Here is a 25945-nt window from a genome sequence, read left to right as displayed (position 1 = left end):
GTACAGGTCTCAAAACATTAAAATCCACTCCACGCAGCATGGAATCCGCTCCACAAAATAAATCCAACCGGGGATGTAAGGATCTCGCGGTATTTTCACAGTGGCTCGGTTGTTTCCCACGCAAGAGTGAAGAGATCTCGCGATACTTCTAATGTTTATAGTATTTGAAACAACGGTACTCTGATGACGCATCACACGTGCGACAGGTGACCAAAAGGATGGAATGTTAGTAGCAGAGCACTTTTGCTGTTTATTGAAAATGAACTTCCGACCAGAGCCTCTATGAATGTAACGAGGACGGCGAAGAAGTCCAAGTTCTTTAATGATGTGGATGTTAATTCCAGGAGTGGCTACAGGATTTAGTCGAAGTTGTAAACTGGAATAGCTGAGCACCATTCCAACTGAAGAGGGAGAAAAAGATACCATCCAGATAATGCCGCAAAATCCACAACAAACGGTAAAGCCGAATTTCCCGACAGCAGGTGAGTAGACACAAAATCTTGATAAAAATTCGTAGAATCCACGGCAAACAATAAAAACAGAAAGTCCAGACAACAGGTGAATAGACAACAAAAATTTGATAAAAAATGCGTAAAATCCACGACAAACAATACTACAAACTCAGACTCAGAGGGAGAAGCGGCGAACATTCAACGCCAGCGTCCTCTCCCGTCCTCTCCTCGTACTCTCTAATGCTGAGATGCTTCTCTCCTTTGCTTTGGGGTTAGGCTCTGAACTGTGGAAAAGTGTTCATTGGTGAGATGACTTCTTTGTGTGTTTCTGTACATCTTCATCACCGAGAACAGCTGCTCACACAAGTATGAACTGCCAGACATGGAGAACATTTCAGGAATGAAGCTGGGGCACTTGTGCGGCCCCACAGGGTCCTACTCTGCCTTCAGTGTCTCATTACACTGGAGTTCTACCAGTTCCATCTGGATGTTTACAGGTGCTTTCTCCATGTCAACTGCAAATGGATTTCTGAGCAGTTCGAAATTAAATTTCTGCCCTTTAAAATCAGCAAAGCGCCGTGTGAACTCCATGCAAAGTGTGCTTAGTTTATCAGCAAAACACGCAGTTGGAAACACAGCAGTGAAAACCTGGTTTGGGATTTTTTGACAACATGGAAAGTAACTTAAGTTCCCTCTCTGCATTGGTGTCTCCCACAGTTGGAGCCTGACCTGTAAAGCTTTCACTGCATCATACATGTCCGTAATCGCACAGTCCCATCCCTGAAGCCAAAAGTTTAATGCATTCTGATACTTTGGTATCTCGCACAGAAAGGCCAGCCTACACTGCCAATTTTCATCCCAGAGCTCTGTGGTATCTTTTCCTTTACTTTGTTAAAACTGATAGATTTCATCTCATAGCTCGACTCGGCCAGCGCACCTCTGAGTAATAAGGCATGTCATGAAATTCAGAATGTATTTCCACCAGAAACGCCTGAAACTGGCGGTGATTTAAGCCTTTGGCTCTTATAAAGTTAACTGCCTGTGTTACAGTGCTCATGACGTGTTCCATCTTCAGGATTCTTCAGTATAGTGTCTCCGGGTGTATGATGCAGTGATATGTTGTGGGCTCAGCTGTGCCATTCTCCCTCTACATCTTCTCTCACATCCTTCCCACCTAGCCACTCTTTTCCCCACACATTGCAGGTGCTCCATCCATCATCAGTGCCATAAGTTTGTTTCAGGACAGTTTCATGTCATTTAAACATTTAGATACTTCTTCAAATATGTCTTTTCCTGTGGTTGTGCCATGAATTGGTTTAATACTTGAACGCTCATCTGTAACGCATAAACTGGAATCCACTCCAAGAATAAAGACTGCCAGCTGTGCCGTGTCAGTCTTGTCGGAGTTCTCGTCCACAGCACGGGAATGTGCAATAAAGTATTTTCTCTGTTCCATAAGCTGTGCTTGTAAATCAGTGGCACACTCACATATCCAATCAGCAACAGTATTTCTGCTAAGGCTTACATTTGAAAATACCTGCTTTTTGTCTGGACACAAGGACTTTGCACACTTTAATCATACAGTGCTTCAAAAACTCTCCCTCCATAATGGCCGATTTGGTTCTCTTTTGCCACTATAAAACTAACTTTCACATCAGCTTCACTCAGTAATTTTTGCTTTTGTGAACATAGCCTATTGTGACAACAGACTCTTTTTAAACTCTTCTGTAGCTTCTTCTGTGTGTTCAGGTTTTTGCACTTGTCCTGATGTTTTGTCTCAAAGTGCCGTCTTATGTTATATTCCTTAATTACAGCCACAATAGCTCCACAAACGAGGCACACGGTTTACCTCCAATGTCTAAAAACTGGTACTCTGCCTCCGAGCTGCTTTGAAAGTCCCTGTTTTCCAAGTCCACTTTTCATTTGAGGGCAAGTTTAAATGTGATTGTAAAAGTGCTAATCGATGCATTCATCCACTAACCACTGATCAGTGTTTCATTAAAGCAGCAGAGCAGGTGGAAGAGGTGTGGTGCACACGTCTTAACCTGCGAGCCTGCTGTTGCAGTGCATTGTGGGATTTGTAGTATGAGTAGTGAGAGTGCTATTTACTGACGGGCCATTAATAATAGACACATACAATTATCTTGCAGGCGGTATTTAATTATATTGTGGGCCGGATGTGGCCCACAGGCCTTCAGTTTGACTTGTCTGGTTTATGTCAAATATCACATCAGCTTATTAACATTCCAGCTGAACAAATCACAGCTTGCATCTCAGCGGACTCCTTTCATTTCTGTTTGCTAGTGTGTAGAGGATACCCCAAATGGTTTCCCACTATTAATAACCTCAGATAATTTGCTTGAGGCCATTGAGAGATGGTCCTTTATACTATCAAGAGGATCATTAGAGTGGTGTCGCATGTCCATAATAGGGTTCTGTCAAAAGAGAATGTGAATGTGAATGGACTGAGTCAGCATGATTCATGTAGCATTGCTTTTGCTTCACATAGTCTTGCCTCATATCACAAGCTGTGTGCTCTTCTTTGTTTTGTGTCTCCTGATCGACTTGAGAAAAATGAGGCATTGCTTGGTGAAATAATTCCATTGTGGTGTAATCACTTGCAGTTTTGAATGACAGGCCTGTCATTTTGGAAAATGCATTCATGTGGTCTGGCTCTACCTGATCAGCAACAATTAGACCTTCAGCATCTTGGACCAGAACTTCCTGATCAACTGATTGATTGTTCTTTGCAGAGTCATATATTCTGGTAATTTCAGATGCTTCTTCAATAATATGGATGCTCCCAGAATCAGAGGTGTCCAATTCCAATTCAGCCACTGGCAAAATGCTTCTTTCCGCCAACCTCTGTTGATGCAGAAAAGCAAACACAAATATTACTTATTATCTACTGTGTTCTTGGTTTATAACAACACAATTTTGTTTCCAAAAAGGTTTTGCAATTATTAAGAAAACATGAAATCCAAGTTTTGGTTATGTTATAAGATTGGACATTCCACCGATAACCTCCAGTTAATAAGGGAATTGAGCACAAAAATGTTGTGCCAGCTGTGTCTAGTCTACAATATCTGTGCAGATTCTTTACATTTGTTCTTTCATCATAAAGACAGAAAGACGTTGCAAATAGTAACTATTCTTTCATTATTTTTATTATTTCTTGTGTGTTTGGCTCCTAAGGTTTGTTTTGACAGGGCGCTGTGCAACATGGCCAATTATGCTTGCATTTGTTCTACTAACCGGGTCTCGAAGATTGGCTTGCACTCCTTGTTTGAGATTCAGTGTATCGGCAGATAATATATGGGTACTCATGTGGACCTTAACACCAAGAGAACCTATGATGTTATAATCAGTGTTACATATTTGGGGGGCTGTGCCTGATCTGTGCGACACAGAGAGGAGCTTAACATACTTAGTTCAGCAGTGAAGATATAACATATAATAAATCAATACAGAACAATGAAGTATTTTTATGACATTTTCATTATAGTCAGCTAATGTAGAGCTCAAATGAAAATATCTTTTTTGTTGGTTTTGGTTTTTTTTTTGGATACATGCAGGGTGCAAATCCAACTGGAGTACAGACGTCACACATGTATGAAACCGGGTTGGGCAGCGATATAAAATATGAGGTGCAGTACATTTACAATATACATGAGTGAATGTTCTGTTCATGGCTGCTACAGCTGTGTGATGTCACGCTGGCCCCGCAAAGCGTCTTGGGGTGCTGGGAAATAAATGTTCAACTAAACTGGCTGTGCGGCAAAATTCCAGGAAAATATCTGGTTAGCACAGATTATTTGCTATGACAAATGCTTTGGTGAATTCTGTCGAGCAACATTGCTTATGTAAATTCAACAGTATTTTTTTTTTTATTTATTATTTACACAATAATACCTATACAATAAGAAATTGTTTTACTGCAGATTATTATAATTTGTGATTCTTTCAATTGTATTTAAAAAAGGAACTCTTTTGTTGAATGTAACTTACGGCAGGATTGGTCTTATCAATTTCTTGGATAGCGCTGCTGTTCTCTGGAGAGGGGATATGTGGCCAAAAGGCTTTTTTCACTCTTAAATATTAAAGAACAGAACTGTCATTATCCTTTAAAATATATTTTTCATTATATAGCTTATATATTTGCATATTGCAGGTGTTACATTAAATTATAAAACACACATGCTAAAATATAGCATAAAAATGTAAAATTATTATTTTATAAATCAGAAATGTAATACAAAACTATTTTGCAAGTATCCAGACTGCTTGTATTACATTTAACAGATGCAAATGGTAAAAAAAAACATGAATTTGTATCTTTTGAAATCAAATTGTCACCACTTAAGAGTTTTAAAATATATCCTTTAGCTTTCTAAATAAAAAAACAACATCATTTATTAACTGAATATATATTTCATATTTTATTTCCAATCAAAGTGTACAATATTTATTGTTTGAGGTTTTGTTTTTTTTTACCACAGCTGTTTTTTATTAAAGACGAGCACTCCAGTCAATTGGAACTTCTCAGCTACAGTATATATGGCACACGTAATCACTGCAAGGACTAATTCCTGCTTTTCAATGTCTTTCTTTGACATCACCTTGTTTTCAGGTTTCTACATGGGAGTGAATAAACTTTCCTGATCATACTTTTAATGTGTTTAAATTGCTTTGATTATTTAAATCCTGGTTTAGTAGTGGGTACATAGGACACCAAATCTGTTGCTACTCTTTACCATTAATTACCAACTGTACCCGTATCTGTTCTGCTCTTCTCTTTGAGTATTTTCAACATTTGGTGGAAACATCATGGCAAAACATGAATTATGAAGAATAAAATAAGGTTTTTTATTTATATTTTATATTGTGGCAGAACAAATTTCCAACTAACTAAACCACACCTGGCCATTTCTTTTTGAATACACGATGAATATAACAATATATATATGAATATATAATATATAAATTAATATAAGTCCATGACTTAATGTTTCAAGTCCTTGTGCTACTGGGGGATCAACCTTCTATTTATTTACTTATCTGCCTATTTATGTATTTATTTATTGACAGAGCTTCTGTAAAAAGACAAAGAGATCGTATGTTTGAATGAACTCTATCTACTGTATCTATCCAGCTTACTTTCTAGTGTCAGGTTTCTTCTTAAAATTCACTGTACTTCCTTATCTTCACAAGTTTTCCATGGTGTGTAATGCACACAGTTATCTTTATACAGCAGAATGATTGTGTCACGACCATGCATTATGGAAAGGACGGTGGTCCCAGGATGATGCACAGTGTTATTCTTATGATAAACACTGGACTTAGAGTTGAGACCAAAAACATCAACTGTTATCTCATCAGTTCAAAGTCATCTCCTTAGCTAGGACCCACAGTCTTCAATGTGTTTTCTGGGAAAAAGAGTTGCCAAAACAACTCTTTCTTAAAGCACAAGATTAGCTCTTCACCTGTGTAGTTCTGACAGTAGCCATCAGTCAGAAGCTGTAACTTTATGTAACTTCTCAGAGACCGCTCTAGTTAATTCAACATTATTTCAATCAATACACAGATGGCTGACATCTGAACATAACAGACTACACCATAGTATGTTTGTATGTGTATATGTATGAAAAGTGGCATTTAGTGTGGGGCTGCCTCAGCGTGCATCTGCAAATGCAAAAAAGTTATTGGTTACTTCCATGCTGAAATGGAAAAAAAGTTAAAGATTCACGATTTAAGTTGTACAGCCTTCATCAGACATGCAGCCACTGTGTGTAATACAGTAAATACTAAGGTCTCATTTCAAAGAGGATGGGTTTTTTGGAAATGATTCATTTTTGAATTTAATTAAAAATAATGTGTATAATGTGCATTGTTTGAAAGCAGTGAATACCTTTAATAGCTGCCTGAATGTTTACAGGCCACATAATGGACTTCAGTTTATTGCCTTGTGTGACAGTACGGTGCTCCCCGTGTTTCTCAAGATCTCTTTAATTAAGTGTTTGTTTCTTTTTTCCTGACAGAATCTGCAACATTCATTTAGTCTTTTCTCCAGCAAAGCCTAATAATGGCTGTCTAATGTGAAAATCATGACAAGGGTACTTTAAATGTAATTTTAACAATGTAAAAAATTGTGCATTTAAAATGTTTTTACTAATACTACTTACTTTTCAAAACGTTGACAATATATTACAATAAATGTAATCAGAAGAACAAGTATTCCAATCATTGTAAAATAGATCCTTGCAGGGACTACAAACACAAGCAGGAAAAAAAGCAGAATTTTATATTTCATTCAATGAAATACTGTATGCTACGTGCAGAATATTTTCACTTAACATACTAAGGCAAAGAGGAGCACAATTAATAATTAATAAGAAAATACAGGTATTTGTTTTCTGATTATTTCTTTGTATTTACATAATCTTATTTCACTAAGACCATCAAGATTTAAACAAAACCATTCAGCATACAAAACATTAGTACTCTTAAATCCTGACAGCCCATTATATATACAGAACATTGAAATACATGGGGGCTCATTCTTATTTATTAACTGCAGAGAGCTTTAAGGAAAAGACAATTTTCCTCCTCGCTAGTTTGAACTAAATGTTTGCCAGCATGATACATGTAACATTGCACATGAAAATTTATATGCAATAATTTTATTAAGCTCATGTTAAGACTCACTTCTATTTGCTCATTTCTCTTTGTGGAAGGAAAATTCAACATTTATCACGCATATAGTCCTGTTTTGGTGCATGGACATTACTAACAAAGAACATGGTTTTAAAAGTCACTGCTAGATATATAGTAAGGTAAACATTACATAACTATCCATTTATTGGCACATTTCATTTAAAATGTTAACCCCCTGTTCTCAACAGTTGCACAGTACATCTTAAAATGGTGTATACAAAAGTTCATCCAGTGGAAATTTCTTATTTATCATTCTTTTAATCATTCTTGTCATTGCTCATTAAACAATCTGTACTTTTTTAATTTATTTTTGATCTTGCAAAAAGATATTAAAATGAAGTAGTGTCTAGATTTTTACTTTCAGCAGTCGGTTTGTGAACCACTCCAACAATGTTCATAAAAATGGAAATGCAATTTTTGTTGCATTATACTAACAGATTGTTTTCTATCTTGCAAAAATAACAGTTGTACAGTGAAACTTCAGTTTGCGAGCATAATTTGTTCCGGAAACGTGCTCACAGTCCAAAGCACTCGTATATCAATGTGAATTTCCCCGTAAGAAATTATGGAAACTCAATTCGTTCCACAACCCAAAACTATTCATATAAAAATGATTAATACAAAATATAAAGTAAAATTACATAAAACAAATTAACCTCCACTTTACCTTTAAAAAGAATCATGGCTGGTGTGAGTGAGTTTCTAAACACTTGTGGGATTCCACACAACGGGACGACACGCGAGAGAGCGTCCCAAAGCAATCGCAGTCTCCCAGCGCTGTAGCAGTTTGCCGTAAAAGCATATCCAAAATGATCGCGGACATGCTATAAGCGCCTGTCATCGATGGCTGATACAAGGAACATTATAAAGGTCCCGCTACAATAAATAACTGCACTGTTGCTGTTTTCAAGCTGAATAAAGCAGGTGTTGTTAAAGTACTGAGACTCAGCTTCGTGTTTTGGGGTGCAAGACGGGGACTCGCACTTCACAGCACACACACAGTCACAATGCTGTAGTAAACAGTATACTGTACACTCGTACGGATGTTGACTATATGAGTGAGGAACGCAGACTCAGACGGAGAATAGGAGACGATTGCCCTTGAGAGGGAGAGAGAGAGAGAGAGAGAGCCATCAGCTCAGTTGTGATCACATGACGCTCAGCAGACAAAGTGTATCCATACTACTCGTATTGCAAGACATTGCTCGTTTATCAAGTCAAAATGTATTAAAAAATTTAGCTCGTCTTGCAAAACACTCGTAAACCAAGTTACTCGCAAACCGAGGTTCCACTTTATTACAAATAAGATGTACATTACCTTCTTTCAGAGTTACAAACACATAGCCTTCACTTTGTTTTCCTTCTCCAGCACTTGTGAAGGCAGAAATCTGCACTGTGTAAAGCGTGTTGCTTCTGAGATCAGTTAAAGTCCAGCTCAATGTAGATGAATTCACATAAACCGCTGAGAAAAGAAGGTGATTAATATTATATTGTTTAATATAAACAATCAAGTAGTATTTCAAATATTTTGTAAAGTAACTGGATTTTTATCATCCTGCAATTGATTCAACAGGCTCAGAAAATGGATTTCTAGCACAGGGGTACTCAACTCTGGTTCCGGAGGTCCACATGGGGGGGTGCAGATTTTCATTCTAACCAGTTTCTTAATTAGTACTCGAACCTAGCAGATAATGAAACTTGGTATTTAATTATATTAGTGTTTTATTTTTTTAAGACAAACCTTTATTTTGTAGACTTTACATTTTCTGAGCACTATATCCATATGTTTTCTGGTCCAGAAAAGATTTACACCTCTTGGTCCTTCCTTACTCTCTCATTTATTTAAAAACACTTTATTAACACAAATACTTCATAATTCATGTATACAGGCTTAGCGTTAGGTGCTGAGCTGGTGGTTCCTTTGTCATTTCCACCTCATTATTAACTGATGGCTATCCCAAAATGACACTACTCAATTACTGTAATAAATTAAGTAATGTTGTATACTCAGTCCTGGAAAAAATAGATAAATGAGAATTTTATCATAGTTGTTATTGCTATATAAGAGGATACTCATTTTTCACTGTATTTCTTTTCTCAACTAACTCCAAGTCATCATGAGAGGCAGGTTCACAACAGCATTTATTCCTCTTTTATTGAGATGAATATAAGTTATTTATAAATTATTTAATAATAGTGATGAGGAAATAACAAACAAGATGCTATCTAAATGGATGCCTAAATTATTTGTAAAACAAAAAAGAATATTGAAGGTAAATTGAAAATAATCCTACAGCATGCACAAAAAATTACTTGTTTGTTGTCACTTATAGCAATGATGATATTCCTGAGTGGACACTCGTATAGCACACAGCGTAAAAGTAATCTAATGAAACAAGAATTTCTAATAAGAAAAGAGCTTATATGCACAAGACATTATATGCACAGAACAGAAAAGAATTTCTTTGTTATTGATAAAAAAGTAGAATAGCTGAAGAAGTTTCAACCGATTGGTTTTATACTTTTTGATCAAAGTTCAATAGTATTTAGTGTGTCGTTACAGTATAATAAATCACTGCTAATGGGAACTCACAAGTTTGTCTGTCTTCTTAATACAAACAGCACTTTGCTTTTAACTGAAGGGACCTACCAGTACTCAGAAATGAACGTACTGGCTGTATCGCCTTATGTTTAGCATTACATTGCATTGTTGAAATTCCTTTACAGAAACCAGTTTAAGTTTACCTTGGGACGAGTCCATAGTACTATTGCTGGAGTAATGGATGGCATAACCCTGGAGAAATCCTTGCAAACTCTCCTCTGGAATTTCTGACCAGGTAAGCAATGCTGATGTGCTTTTAATGTCACTGACAGAAACGTTGGATGGGCCATATAGAGGTGCTGCAATATAAAACAATTATAAGCAACTGCAGTATTTTTGATATTTGAAAAAAAAAAAAAACAAACTATAGATGCACCCAATATACTGTATGACTTACTTCCTTCGGTGATATAAACATCCTTTACAGCAAATGTTCTTTCGGTGTCATTGAAGTCTTTCAGGTTGCAAGGTGGTTTTATATATCTTAAATACATTATGATACGATATCTTTTATAGGCTTCAAATTCACCTACATCACAAATAACACAGTTTCAATTATGCAACATTTATTTCCAAAGTGGAAACAGTTAAAAATTCTGCACACTTTCAATATTAATGAATATATACTTTTAGAGAACAGTAAGATGAAGGGACCAACTCAGAAATGAATTTACTGACTGTATGATCTTATGCTTAGCATTGCAGAGTCTTAGACAAATTACTAAAACCTGCGCTATATAAAAAGTTTAATACAAAGAACTTCACAACAAAGCAGACAACAACAAATCTTCCTAAAAACAAATTCAGAAAAGCCTTCAATTAGTAAAACATTATCAAAGTAATAAAGGTGTAGACAATTTATAACGCTACAATCTCTGAAATTTATACTTTAAATCAATCTAAAGTTAAAAAAATTTGGATGTGAGCATCAGTAGGCTTTGCGCCCTAGGAACCACGTTATCCAAGCTATTTTATAACATTTCAGTAATTATTTACCGCTCTGATGCTGATCTTTCTGATCATAAAATAGGTCTTTATGATAGCAATTGACAAGAAGAATTCATAATTAACTGTTGGATTGCAGCACTTGAAGGTTCCTCTAGAGTGCCTCTGTCTCTTGCACAATCTGGCTCAGAAACTAATCATCACGTCGTCATCTCATAACAGGCTTAGCTCTACACCTTCCTCAAGAAACTGTGACACACAGATACACACATACAGATACACACCCATCATCGAGATATCAATATTTTTTGTATCAGGGCATCCTAAAATGTCAAGATCTATCAAAAACTGGAGAGCAAAATTTTTGATGAATCTAAAGCTTTTGCTCCTCGCCCATAGATGATAGGCTATGGTGGAGGAGGGCGCAAAGCAATATATAACAAATAAGTAAATAATCTTTGCTGGAGCATACACCACTACGATGACAAAACAACTAAACCTAAGAAAGAATTTTTTGTAATGTGAGCAGCTTACTGATTTAAAAATGATGTGTTGTGAGTCTGGCTTTAAAAAGTCACAGACAGTCATGAGCTGTTGCAGCTTGCACCTGTGAAATCAGCAGAGTAGTATGACTGCCAATGAAACACAGTCATAGCATTTTGCCACTCACTACAAAAAATTTTGCGTGACAGTTTACAGCCAATGAGCACACACTGGAAGTGTACAGAATATAATGTCTACAACTGCTGAAGGACAAAACCGGCTAACACGAAAAGTACTGTTATTAGATTAGATAAGATAAATGTTATTAATTCCAAGGAGAAATCCACATGCATACAGCAACAGAAACATAAAAACAAGGATACAGACTCACAGGAGAAATAATACAGCCAATCAATCAATGATATGTAAAAATAAATAGATAAATAAGTAAGTAAATAAATAAATGTATATTGTTCATATATTTCAAAATGGTATTTCAAAATAAACTTAACGAATGCCCTGGGAGGAAGCATTTAAATGCCAGGTAGAAGTGGACAGAAAAGCCCCCCAGATGTGCTTCTTTGCACACTGTGGTGGAATGAGCCTATGGCTAAAAGTGCTCCAAGAGAATCCCCTCCTGGAGGGGATGGAGGGGATTTTTCATAATGGTATACGATTTTTCCATCGTCCTCTTTTCTACAATATCTTCCGGTGTGTCAAGGGTTCAGGCGCAGGCTTTCCTGATAAGTTTATTCAGATAGTGTGCTTTTTTTAAGCTCAAGTTGTTTCTCCTGGAGGCCACAGCGTAGACCACCACAATGGCCACTATGAACTGGTATAACGTTTCCAGTAGTTTGTTGCACACATCAAAAGAACTGAGTCTCCTTAGCAAGTGCAATCTGCTCTGGCCCTTCTTATATAGCGCCATTGTGTTGTCAGTGCAGTTGGTTGTTTATATGGACACCTAGGTACTAGTAGATCTGCACCACTTCCATGTCCTCCCCCTGAATGGTGACTGGTCTCAGAAGCTCCTTCTCCACCAGTTCTTTAGTCTTGTTGATGTTGAGTTACAAATTGTTGTCCCTGCACTACAAGATAAAGTCCTCCAAAACCTTCCAGCACTCTGACTCGTTTCCATTATTAATGCAGCCTATGATGGATGAATCATCTTGTATTATGCTGATATGTTGTTCAAAGGGGGAACAGGAAGGGAGGCAGGACAGTTGCCTGAGGTGCTCATTGGACTGTGCAAAGCAGAAAAAGGTGGTAAATCTGAGGCTGAATTCCTGGTAAGCGCTTATTCAGTTACAAGGCTAACTATGACAGTTCACGTTGACTGGCGGCTAAAATAAGGTGATCTTGTGGTGCTTTTAGGGTGCAATAGGAGACTTTCAATCATGAAGAGAATTGTGTAAACCAGGGGTGCTCAAGGTGGGTCCTGGGGGCTGTAGTGGCATACATGATTTTCTTTCAACCCAATTTCTCCTAAATAGGAGCTAATCTTTTCCAATGACAGACATTTAATGGCTGATTATTGCTTTCATTCTACCATGTCAGGTTATTATTCTATTGTACTTTCTTTCTTTTTGGGGATATTGTCTAAATTATTTGTGGTGCAAAGCAGATTTATAATTCTCAGGTTTTCACATTTTTGCTTCTATTTCTTTCCAAACTTTTGTTAAAGCAGATCCTTCATGATGAACACACAGGTGTAAATGAAACCAGGTTAGATAGTGAACCCTGTGTCATGTGCATCCCATTGTTAATTGGCAGCTGGTGAATGGGGTAGAAAACGTAAAAGTTTATATACTTTAGGCAGGTTGTATGCACAGTGTAAATTCGTATGAAGCGAGATTGGTTTCTTTATCTTTTTAAACTTACCTTAGCAACCCTTAATATTTTTAGTTTTTATCGATCAACTAAATTGCTGTCCTCAAAGCACACTCAGTAAGCTTGTAAACAAATACTTCTTCTTCTTCTTCTTTCAGCTCCTCCCATTAGGGGTAGCCACAACAGATCATCTTCTTCCATATCTTTCTGTCCTCTGCATCTTGTTCTGTCACACCATCACCTGCATGTCCTCTCTCACCACATCCATAAACCTTTCTTAGGCCTTCCTCTTTTCCTCTTCCCTGGCAGCTCTATCCTTAGCATCCTTATCCCAATATACCCAGCATCTCTCCTCTGCACATGTCCAAACCAATGCAATCTCACCTCTCTGACTTTGTCTCCAAACCGTCCAACTTGAGTTGACTCTCTAATGTACTCATTTCTAATCCTGTTCTTTCTCGTCACACCCAATGCAAATCTTAGCATCTTTAATAACTCTGCCACCTCCAGCTCTGTCTCCTGCTTTCTGGTCAGTGCCACCGTCTCCAACCCATATAACATAGCTGGTCTCACTGCCATCTTGTAGTCTTTCCCTTTCACTCTTGCTGATATCCATCTGTAACACATTACTCCTGATACTCTTCTCCACCCATTCCACCCTGCCTGCACTCTTTTTCACCTCTCTTCCACAATCCCTATTACTCTGTACTGTTGATCCCAAGTACGTAAACTCCTCCACCTTCGCCAACTCTATACCTTGCATCCTCACCATTCCACTGACCTCCCTCTCATTTACACAGATGTATTCTGTCTTGTTCCTACTGATCTTCATTCCTCTCCTCTCTAGAACGTATCTCCACCTCTCTAGGGTCTCCTCAAACTGCTTCCTACTATGGCTACAGATCAGAATGTCATCAGCAAATATCATAGTCCACAGGGACTCCTGTCTAATCTCGTATGTCAACCTGTCCATCACCATTGCAAATAAGAAAAGGCTCAGAGCCGATTCTTGATGTAATCCCACCTCCACCTCGAATGCATCCGCCACTCCTACCGCAGACCTCACCACTGTCACACTTCCCTTGTACATATCCTGTACAACTCTTTTATAAATTGCAGGACGTGTTTACTAATTAAAGACATGAAAGTGTAATACTACCATTTCACATGAGAGGTAAATATGCTTGTGTGGACTTGTGTGGGATGAACTGTAAGAATCATCTGAGACATTTTCAAAATCAGATTGCGCCCGTGCTAGGTGGTAGAACTACACACAGGTTTTTAAGCTGTTTAAGAGCAAAATAAGCAAATGAAGGTCAGGAATTCAGAAGCATAAAAACACTAATTTGCTTCAGCAGCAATAATTGGCCTCTAATTAAACAACTGAGTTGAAACAAAAACCTGCACCCACTGTGGCTCCCCAGGATTGAACCTAAGCCCCCTTTATAAAGTCACTCATTTCTTTTGACTCCCAGTTAGTATAATTCAGCGTTTCTCAACCTTTACGTATTTGTAACCCGAGTTTTCATAACATTTTTAATCGCGCCCCCCCCCCTTACAATTTTTTTGAAAGGAGCCCACTAATACCAATTTGTTCTTCTTTAATTAATGATGTATCATAGATGCATATTTTATTATAATTACTTAACTTTTATCGACATTTATCTAACTCTATATTTATTTTTCTAGTATCAGAATGTAGTATAAGTTAATTTGTTTTGGTTTCAATAGATGAATTTTTCATATTTTCGATTTTTGTTTTCTTTTTTTCACATCTTCATGCCCCCCTTTTTGTTACTTCGCACCCCCGTCCCACAGTTTGAGAACCACTGGTATAATTCAACACCATCAGGGGCAATGGAGTTCAACAACTGCAGTCATTATGTTTGTATGAGTGAAACTCATGTCAAGTCCAATAGTGTGATGCTGGCAGTATTTGAAAATTTTAAATTATAATATAAACAAGGGGAGAAAATGTAAAAACCATCTTCAAAATCTTGATTTTAAAATATTCATTTTATAACTGTCCTAAAAAAAATAGATGTGCCACAACAATTCTGTTCTGAGTACTTTAAAGGCAGGGTTCATGTTATGCAAATGACTACATTTTCCAGAATGTGAAATCTTGCTTCCTGGATATGTTCTTATTTAAGTATTTTGAATCAGACATGCTATGGCTTATAAATGTGTGAAGTTTTTACAAGAAAGATTATCTTATTAGACACAGTTACTGCCATTCCACCTGTTGTGTGTTATCTTATAAAGCAGAGTAACTTTATCCATAACAAAGGTATAAAATAAAATCAGAAATAAAGTATAAAAACTTACCATCTAACTTTAATGAAGGTGTGTTAAGGAACCAGGAATTAGATGTTCTATTTCCTTTAACTGGTCCCCAGTCAAAAGCGTAACATTTCGTCTGACTTGAACTCCAAGAAATCTGAAACTGGCTTGGCTTTTTGGCTGTTATATTCATCTCACCAGAATAAACTGCAAATTATATTTGGTATTTGTTAAGATATAAAGTTCTCTTTTATAAAATAACATAAATACTGACAAGATGGCAGAAATATGAAATGATATATTCCAGAATATAAAAATTCTTTTTGAAAGATCTGTTGCAAAAGGTGCTCTACTCTCTGTGCTTTGCCTGCCTCAGCACACAGCATAAAAGCAGTACCTAAAAAACAATGCAAAAGCACATAGCTGTGCAGGCATCTTAGTAAATATACAGTCCACAGTTTAAAAATATTGACATTCTTCACCCTCTAGCAGCCATAATGCTTCTCTAAAATTCACGCCCAAATAGAAGGTATGCATATAAAATGATTTATTTATTTATTTCTGAAAGGCAGGCAATGTGTCACTCACTTCACATATTGTAATTAAAAGCAAGAGATCGTTAAGGGAATAAACAATCAGAAGTGAGCACAAAAAATTAGAATATCTGCCATTCAGTATGGATGCTTGTGTAGAATGAGTATTATCTGTTCTTATTAGTCCAAACACAAGTATAGACAGCAATTGAGCAATTTTTGATTCCTCAAACATTTACTGTTTAATATTTGCTATTGAAAGTGAAACACTGATTTTGTCATTTTCAACAGGCCATTTAATGATTATCTAGTATTTAAATGTAGCTCTTCAGTGTGTGAATACCAGGGCAATCAAAGTTAAGGTAACTAACCTTTGCGGCACATTAGTCATTTGCCGTTTGTGTACAACGGGAATTCAACTTCAACAAGTGATAAACAGTCTGACTGGAGTACTACTGTATATTCAGGCCTTTCATTAGATAAAATAAAAAGATTAGCTTATTTCACTAAATGTAACGGGACCCATTTAGACATCTTTGACTTTTGTGGCTCACATAGGATTGTCACATCAGATATCTTTCTGTATATTATGTTCAGTCTGTAAAACAAATGGTGACAACAGAATAACAGCCACACTTTTCTTAATTAAATTTTTAAAAGGTTTTAGCATTTTTAATAGTTGTACCTACTATTTCTGTATAATGGATAAACATAACGAACAAAAAGTGAATTGTTAGTTGACTTTTACTGTTAAAATGATTTTAACCATTTGATTATATAATGATTATCCTTTTTACTGTTAGCTTCTGCCCTTGTTTAAATTAAAGCTTTTTGATCGATGACCCAGTCCTGCTGTGCTGGTGCTGCTGTTCTATGTATAAGATAAGAGAAAAGAGACCAGTGTAAACCAGAATAGCAGAAATTCTGATTCCAAGGGTCCATTTATCTATAACTTGCAAGGACATGAGAAATGCCCACTTATCACATACTCCTTTAATTGTGTTTAAGAAGTGTAATCAACAAGTGTAACTCAGTCATTGCCTTCATGGTACCGCAGAGACTTGACACATGTGTCAATAAAGGCACAGTGGAACCTCGTTTAACGAACGTCTCGGTACACATACAAATCAGTTTACGACCAAAAAGTTCGGCAAACTTTTTCTTCAGTTCACGACCACACACTCGGTATACGAACAAGCCAGTTTCCCTTTCGGTTTGTACATGTTCAGTCTCTCCCTGTGCATTTCCTGTGCAGCCAGCGAGCGAGCAAGAAAGAGAGAGCGCGACACACAGGCGCGGGAGAGAGGCACACACACACACACACACAGGCACGCTAGAGAGAGGCACACACAGGCTCGGGAAAAACAGACACACGCACACACGAAAGATAGAGCGAGTCAATGAGGGAGGGTTGGATGCATAAGGTAGAAAAGCCTTGTTTTTGTTTTCAGTTCTGTTTACAGCGATCGGTTCATAGTGTGCATTGTGGCAATGTTTTTTCTTGGTGGTTTATTAAATTATTGATTTTTCAAATGTTCATTTTTTTCCCCTGTGCTTAAAACTCATTAAAAAAAAGTGTTTTTAGCGAGCAGTTCCTATCACTACAGTGCGAACTATTGCAGTGTTGGTTTTCTCAGTGTTATTCAATGTTTTTACATTTAGTTTACTATTACGCTGTGCATTCTATGGTGTAATTAACTATATTTGTGCTTAAAAACTAAAAAAATATATATTTACATACAGTTCATACGATCTGGAACGGATTAATTGTATTTAAATACAATCCTATGGTGGAAATTGCTTCAGTTCACGACCAGAGTTTTGGAACGAATTATGGTCATGAACCGAGGTTCCACTGTATTTTTCCCATTCCAAATTCCATCCATCCATCCATTATCCAACCCGCTATATCCTAACTAAAGTTGTCAAGGGGGTCTGCTGGAGCCAATCCCAGCCAACACAGGGCACAAGGCAGGAAACAAACCCCGGGTAGGGTGCCAGCCCACCGCAGCCATTCCAAATTGGTTTCATTAATTTGTCTTTGACAGAATCAAAACAGTTACCTATATTTTCAAGCTCTTGAACATGCGCAGTAGTTGCTGGTGATCTTCCTTTATTATTAAAAGCTGTGATGCTAATGGCGTAAGCGGATCCAGAAATAATCAGGAAGAATTCTCTGTACCGAGTACTATAGTTAGCATGTTCAGTGCCTCTTGTTATACTGATATTGTAGCCATTAATATGTTGATCATGAGCCATCTGAAATATACAAGAACTGGGTAACAGAAACAACATTGTTGAATACATAAACATATATACATGCTATATTGTGATAAAAATACACCATATGAAGATTATTATAATAAATGTACAAACTCATAATAATGAATTACAAATCAATCAACATATAAAATTGTAGCTCTTGTAATGAAAATAAATCACTCAAAACGTAAGGTTCTAATTTTAGCATGCTGGTGATGGTACAGTGGGCTCTGACAATCTCAGCAGATTTTGGCTGCAGAAGTTTTAGAAAGATAGATAGACAGTGGTGTAGTGGTTAAGGCTTTGGACCAAAAAACCCAGAGGTTTTGGGTTTAAATCCCACTACTGCCACTGAGCGACTATGAGCAAATCACTTCACCTGCCTGTGCTCTAATTGGAAAAAACAAAAGAAAACCAAAATGTAACCAAACTTTGTAAGTCATCTTGAATAAAGTTGTTAGCCAAATAATAAGTAACTGGCTGTGGTACACATCGAAGACAGGTTTGATCTACTGTATGTAATCAATGCAGACTTCAATGTTAATGTTTGCAGTGCACCTCTTTTCTCTTTTATATGCCATTTGGTATGAGATTTGTAAAAGCAGTGTTAATGTTTGTAATGCACCATCTGTTGAAATGACACAGCAACCGGACAAACACATGTTTTTATTAAGGCGAATAATAATATTCTATATAGAAAGAACTAAGACAGGCTTTGTGTTTTTTAACAGTGCCAGGGGAAATAGCAAAGAAAGGAGTAGCAATATATTTTATAAAACATTCTGTATTTATGACATAAATTTCAACTATAGTAGTACAAATGAATTATTAAGGGCGGCACGGTGGCGCAGTGGTAGCGCTGGTGCCTTGCAGTTAGGAGACCCGGGTTCGCTTCCCGGGTCCTCCCTGCGTGGAGTTTGCATGTTCTCCCTGTGTCTGCGTGGGTTTCCTCCCACAGTCCAAAGACATGCAGGTTAGGTGGATTGGCGATTCTAAATTGGCCCTAGTGTGTGCTTGGTGTGTTTGTGTGTGTCCTGCGGTGGGTTGGCACCCTGCCCAGGATTGGTTCCTGCAGACCCCTGTGTTCGGATTCAGCGGGTTGGAAAATGGATGAATTATTAATTTTAAATTCGGGAATGAATCTTGCCACCTAAGCATATTTCTTTGGTAGAACTTTTCACATAAGCATCAGACTTACCTCCCATTTCATATGCAACGTTCTGTTTCCTTCACGAAACGGAGCAGTAAATAATTCCACAATTTTTGGCTCTGTTAAACAGTTACATAAATAATCTTAATTAAAGCAAAGCAATTAGCTTTAAAAGTGTATAATTTATTGAGTGATCCTCAACTAATAAACAAAATAAGAAAGCATATAACCAACAATCTCTTAACCCAGCCACAGGGGATGCACAAACCAGTGTGTTTCTTCATGCCGGTCCCAAGCCTGGAGAGTTACGTCAGAAAGGGCATCTGGTGTAAAATTTTGCCAAATCAATATGCGGACAACAATATAAAAATAAGCAACAATCCCTTATTTTCTTACACATTTTTATTGTATTTACAAGTTAATTTTGGTCATTTTTTAAAATAAGATTTTAAAAAGATATACAGCCAGTGGTTTTAAACTCTTGTTGCTCAAAGTATTTCATCAAGCAGGAACACTTTAAAAATAAAAAATGAAAGCAAATTACTTTAAAAACAATAAAAAATAAATACAAAAGTGTCCAAAACAAGAAAACAATAATGCAAAAGAAGTGTTCATTTTATTTGTCTTCATTAATTATTTACAAGAATAATGCAAACTCTACAAGTAACACATATTTTTATGTCACATTTGGAAAGAAAAGAAAAATAATTTACTACAGTTCCATTTTCAATAATTAGGTCATATAGAGTAAAGTGGGAAAACATGTTTTTACACAACATTAGGAAACGAAAATATTAACAGACAAGTACAGTATTAAAACAGTAGATGACAAGTTTTAAATGGACTTACCTGGAGGAATGAAAAGAGATTCACTCCATTTACAATCATTGCATACATCATTTGGTATGCATTTTATTTGAGCCTCATAGAAAGCTGTTTCATTTGGCACTGCAACTTTAATTCTATCATCCACTTTTGAATTTACCTGCAGTTAAATAATAATACAAATAGTGTAGTGATGCATCCATTGTACTTTTACCATCACTACAGAACAATGTACACTACTGTATGAATCATACATGAACTTTCAGCTTTTTCTTAATGATAGCTGAGAAGGATCTCTCTTGGCGTCAATGACCAGAAAGCAAACTAAAATACTGGGGTACCAGTAAACAAAGGGCATGTTAATACTAGGCAATTTACATTTGCTAATCAATCTAAAAGTATATTTTCATCAACATATGCAAAGCATTTACATCCTACAAAAAAGGCACACCAGCTGAGAAATTAACCAATGTCAAAGTGTTACAAGGTGCGGCACTACATGGTGCACTACAGTGCCTGAAGTATATATTGAACCTAGGTAAAAAGTGCTCCTATAAGTTCTAAATCTGTTTAGCTTTAAATTTGATTGGGGTGCAGCTATAAAGATCTAATTTGTTTAAAAAACACTTAGACAACTAAACCAAGAAAATGATGTATATTTTATTTTTATTAATTTCATGTTATAACTGCTAGCAGCAGTTTGTGATTAAAGTTTGGTAATGTTTTTGATTATATACAGGTAACTGCTAGGTTTGCTAGACTAGCAGGAGTCAGGATTGAAATTTAATGAAATAATTCTTTCAAATATAGTTGACAATACTACTACTAGTGCTGCTACTTCTACTACTATATACACTCATCAGCCACAACATTAAAGCCATGTGACATGAATACCATTGATTACCTCATTACAATGGCACCTGTCAAGAGGTGCAACACATTAAACAGCAAGGTGAAGCAAGAAACATGGACAAGCGTACAGATCTGAATGACTCTGACAAGAGATGAATTGTGAAGGCTAAATTACTGAGTCAGAACATCTCCAAAATAGGAGGACTTGTTAGGTGTTCTCGGTATGTGCCTCAGTGTAATAGGTGAGTACATTTTCATATCTCCCTCTTTTAGAGAAGTCTTCATCACTATGATGAATCACGTTGATTACTTATGTACAACATAATTTAGCACTTTGCCCACTGAACAGAAAGTTGGAAATGTATGAATATCTATTTATGTTTCTACTTTTAGTTTTGAGTATTTGCGGTTGAGATGTCTTTTAATACTGTCTTTCAATTGTTGTACTGCATGACTACATCTTCATTTTGTGAGATTTTTTCTTAAGGAATTATTCAACTGACATTTTATCATCACTGATGCCAGTAGCCTAATACACTATGAAATACTGTGTCTCTTCCTTGCTCCTTTACACAAGGTCTACTGGAGTTTTCTTTATCATGAGCCCTTTAACACGATGCTTCCATTTTCCAAGACTCCGTCCATGTAGCTGTAATGATCTTTTTTCTTTCATGTTTACAACCTTACTATCATACCACTCACTCTGTGTCAGAGTCAAGGCCATCTAAATTCACAAGACTCACCGACAGCCACATGCACAGGCTAATGGATTTAAGCAGAAGAGTGGGCCTTGTAAGTGCTGCCCTTTAAGTGCTAGATCATCTCTCATGTGCATACACATACTGTGCTTGTTTAAGTAGTGCCCTTGTAATTATAAAAAGTACATTTAATCTAATCAAAAATGTAAATATGTTTTATTTCCATTAACTCAGAATGGGATTAAAATGGAGAAAAGGATAAATGCTTAAAATATTTCCTTACCAATATCCAGGATTCCTTGTTCAATTCCTTATACTGCAACTGATAGTGTACGTTTTTCTTTTTTTTCCAAGTTACAATAAAATCGTCTTTTTGTCGTTCGTACTTTATTTGTTCAGGTGGACATCTTACTGAAAAAGAAAATAAACTGTTAAAACATTCAAGGAAACAATAACAATATAGTTTTATCTTAACTGTGACAAAGATAACAATACCTTATTATTCTCCTTTAACAGACTTAAAAAGCTATATACAAAACATGATGTGAACAATACGTTTGAGTGATTAGTAAACAAAACTGCAAAGTTAAAAATACATATACACAAAATGTATCAGTTGATTTTCTGGAACTTAATACTGTATTTTACTATTTTTATCACAGTTTATTTGTTTCTCTGATGTCAGTTTATTTCCATTTTTAGATCCACTTCTACCTTTGAACTGTACTGAGCCAGCTTAGGAAATACACAGAAGTGAACATTAAAAGTATACAGTAAATCTAAAAGAAAGCATTTATGAACAGAAAATAATTCAGCTTGAAATAAACATTTATAGAGATACTGGTTGTACAACGGGCTGCGCAGTGGTAGCACTGCTGTCTCACAGTACGGAGACCTGAGTTCGCTTCTCGGGTCCTCCCTGCGTGAAGTCTGTATGTTCTCCCCGTGTCTGCGTGGGTTTCCTCCCACAGTCCAAAGACATGCAGGATAGGTGCACTGGTGATCCTAAATTGTCCCTAGTGTCTACTTTGTGTGTGGGTGTGTGTGAGCCCTGCGGTGGGCTGGTGCCCTGCCCGGGGTATGTTCCTGCCTTACGCCCTGTGTTGGCTAGGACTGGCTCCAGCAGACCCCCATGACCCTGTGTAAGGATATAGCTGGTTGGATAATGGATGGGTGGTTGTAAAACCCTAAAAGTCAGCAATTCAACTTATGATTAAAAATATTTTCCTAATAATCCATCCAAGCACAGTATTCATTTTGAGAAAGCATTCTTGAAAGAAAACCCAGGCAGAATAACCTGTGACTGTATCCGCTCTCTATCATTGTTTGGTGCTGCTCCTGTCCCTGATAGGGATATGCAATTACAGACAATTTTACTGCTTGAGTACATGACAGGGCAAAAAATGAAGTACTTGGAGGGGGAGGTTTGGGGCAGAGAGAAAGAGAGTTGAGGGTTAGATAGCTTTGTTAAAAAGCACATATACCCAGTATAAAGTATATTTTAAATATTATGTATTAAATTTCCATGTACTTTATTCATTTACTTTGTTTATTTTTTTTTATTTGGCTAAAACCGTTATGCAAGGCAACTTATATACTCACCTTTCAACTGCACTGCAACTCAATTAATCTTTTATATTTTGCAAAGCTCTATCACCCTACAGTTCCTCTGGCTAAATCTCAAGTCTGCTACTTGCAGGAGTTATTTGGAATGTATAATAGCAAAGTCAAGTGAAGTAGCTAAGTTTTATTTTGTCCATTGTTTTGATGATGAATTTTTGTTCCTCTACACTGTTTTTAATTAAGAAATAAAATATATAAAAACAAGTACAGTGATTCCTCGCTATATCGCGCTTCGACTTTCGCGGCTTCACTCTATCGCGGATTTTAAATGTAAGCATATCTAAATAAATATCAAAAATTTTTCGCTGGTTCTGCAGACAATGGGTCTTTTAATTTATGGTACATGCTTCCTCAGTTCGTTTGCCCAGTTGATTTCATTTAAGGGACGCTATTGGCAGATGGCTGAGAAGCTACCCAATCAGAGCACGTATTACGTATTAAATAAAACTCCTCAATGATATACGATATGCTTCCCGCTCGGTGCTTTGCATACTTGAAAACCTGAACAGCACGTATTGATTTTTGATTGTTTGCTTTTCTCTGTCTCTCTCACTCTCTGACATTCTCTGCTCCTGACGGAGGGGGTGTGAGCAGAGGGGCTGTTCACACACTGGCATAGAGGATACGGATGCTCCTCTAAAAAATGCTGAAAGACTAACTTCACATTGCTCCTTCCTTGCAGCTGCTCTGTCCGGCGGTGCTTCGCATACTTAAAAGGCCGAACAGCCCTATTGATTTTTGATTGTTTGCTTTTGTCTCTCTCTGACATTCTCTGCTCCTGACGCGCACCTCTTTGAAGAGGAAGATATGTTTGCATTCTTTTAATTGTGAGACGGAACTGTCATCCCTGTCTTGTCATGGAGCACAGTTTAAACTTTTGACTAAAGGGTGTTATTTCATGTCTAAAGGGCTCTAATAATGTTAAAAAATGTATTTAGAATGTCATAAACAGGTTTTCTATGCTTTAACTGCGAAAATATTCGATTTATAAATACAGAATCCTACTTTGCGGAAATTCATTTATCACGGTAGAGTCTGGAACGGATTAACCGTTATAAACGAGGGTTTACTGTACACCGTTTCATAAAAGATTAATCTACTTTGAATTTTATCCCAGGCTGTAGTGTTCTCTGGTCATCACACTCTTCTTGATATTAACCAAATTCACTGAATTATTGAAATACCAGCTTTTATTTCCAATATACAGCTTGCATTTATCTTCCATGCAAATTTTAGACAATATTGCACATGCAAAAAGCTGCTCTTACTTTTCCTGTCTTAATAAATAAGGCTGAATTACCTAAATGGTACTGTAAATTCCAAAAGTATCCTTTTTATAAATCCCATTGGTTTATTTAATAACAGTATTATTTAGTAATGATGAATTAGAAATGTACAATCTTTGATGTACTAAGGTTATCAATCCCTGTTTTTAATATTGAAGCATTACGTCAAGTGCCATTTCTGCATTAAGGGCCAGTGGAGTACAGCTGAAAAGTCACCAAAGTACCCAGTAGTATGATGCACCTGTTTCAAAGAAGAACAGAATTCTGGTGTAGAAAGGGCAGATATGTATTTTTTTTTTTTTAATTTTTGCTTGCCTCACACTGACCAATAAACCTCTGGCTGAACAATAGTTCACACTACTACCAAGTACAATATGCACTTTGAGTCATTCATTATATGTAGTCTGCATAGCCTTTTCTTCTTTACTGTAGTTCACCTCAATACTTTTTCTAAATTTGAGTTGTCTTTTCATTAGACAGTTCACACCCAATATATTTTCCTCAGCTGAAAAGTGGTTGCAAGGCTCTCACTTTGTGGCTTTGTGCTCCCTGAATAGGTGCTCTTTTCTGCTATTATTGTTCACACTTTATTAGTTGGGTACCCACATGTAAATGTCTAAAAAGTCTGAATACATATTGGAAAATTCTAATATAGCACAGCTAGAATTTTCATGCCAGAAACACCACCGATTTAATCTTTTTCCATTCTATTTGTGCTATAATGAAATTGAATTAAATTAAGATATAATATAAATAAGTCACTCTCAAGGCATTTGTTTCCTTTAAAAGAGTATATCTTTTTATTGGAGTGGAATGGTTTGTCTTCTACAGGTTGTCTTACTTCACCTTTTTCTTAAAAATGCTTATCTTTTAATGATGTTTCAGAATTTTCACAACTCAGAAACATGAGAGATTACATTTTAATTTGTATGATGAACATATGTTTAAATGTTAACACAATATTTTAATACCGATACATATTTGTAAAGTAAGTAAAAAATAAGTGGGTGTCATATGTCGTGAAATTTAAAGGTGATCTATGGAGTACACTCCTTTAGGAAGGGTGCAAGTCCATTTACAGTACATCTCAGCCATGGAAATATACATACAAAAATGCACTTACTTGTTCCAGACAACTTACCTAACATAAGAACCTTTGTGATAGATGTGGAAATTGTTAATTTATGTTATTAAACTGTAATTACACATTAATGATCACTTTAACAATGTATTTTATAGTGTGGAAAGAGCTGAATAGCACTCAGACTGCATTCCAGACTGCGCACATGGGAGGCAGCTAAAGGGCTCAAAAGAGGGTAATTCCATGCCGAATCAGGGGATGGCAGAATGCACTGATCCTTTCTCTTTTTCCTTGCAGACCAACCACGGGAAATTCCACCTGGTCTT

General features: G+C 36.6%; 2 protein-coding genes across 2 annotated transcripts in view; both read right to left on the bottom strand.

Moving 5' to 3' along the window:
• Positions 1-1983: 1983 nt before the first annotated feature.
• Positions 1984-20128, bottom strand: LOC120532561 (interleukin-6 receptor subunit beta-like). The gene is made up of 10 exons (XM_039758655.1): positions 20104-20128; positions 19303-19373; positions 17906-18101; positions 15355-15516; positions 10166-10297; positions 9912-10067; positions 8485-8628; positions 6635-6719; positions 4461-4542; positions 1984-3317 (listed from the first exon to the last, which is right to left on the bottom strand). Exons 2-10 carry the CDS (start codon positions 19312-19314, stop codon positions 2856-2858), a joined length of 1431 nt encoding a protein of 476 aa, XP_039614589.1. The 5' UTR covers positions 19315-19373; positions 20104-20128; the 3' UTR covers positions 1984-2855.
• LOC120532562 overlaps positions 20064-25945 on the bottom strand; it is a 74411-nt gene continuing 68529 nt past the window's right edge. Inside the window, exons 6-7 of the mRNA XM_039758656.1 lie at positions 21913-22040; positions 20064-20239 (exon numbers count right to left, since the gene is read on the bottom strand). Coding sequence (XP_039614590.1) covers positions 20090-20239; positions 21913-22040 — 278 coding nt within the window. The 3' untranslated portion in view covers positions 20064-20089. The remainder of the gene's footprint in view (positions 20240-21912; positions 22041-25945) is intronic.

The sequence above is a fragment of the Polypterus senegalus genome, chromosome 7, assembly GCF_016835505.1.
Source record: "Polypterus senegalus isolate Bchr_013 chromosome 7, ASM1683550v1, whole genome shotgun sequence".
Taxonomy (NCBI): Eukaryota; Metazoa; Chordata; class Cladistia; order Polypteriformes; family Polypteridae; genus Polypterus; species Polypterus senegalus.
The sequence above is the reverse complement of the archived record's forward strand: the minus strand, read 5'-3'. Positions and strand labels throughout refer to the sequence as shown.

Bases quoted from the DNA above. Each gene is read 5' to 3' on its own strand.
- LOC120532561 (XM_039758655.1), bottom strand. The intron at 10,298-15,354 runs GTAAGTTTTTAT...TTTGTGATGTAG, and splicing joins ACCTTCATTAAAGTTAGATG to GTGAATTTGAAGCCTATAAA. The intron at 3,318-4,460 runs GTAAGTTACATT...CTGCATCAACAG, and splicing joins TTGATAAGACCAATCCTGCC to AGGTTGGCGGAAAGAAGCAT.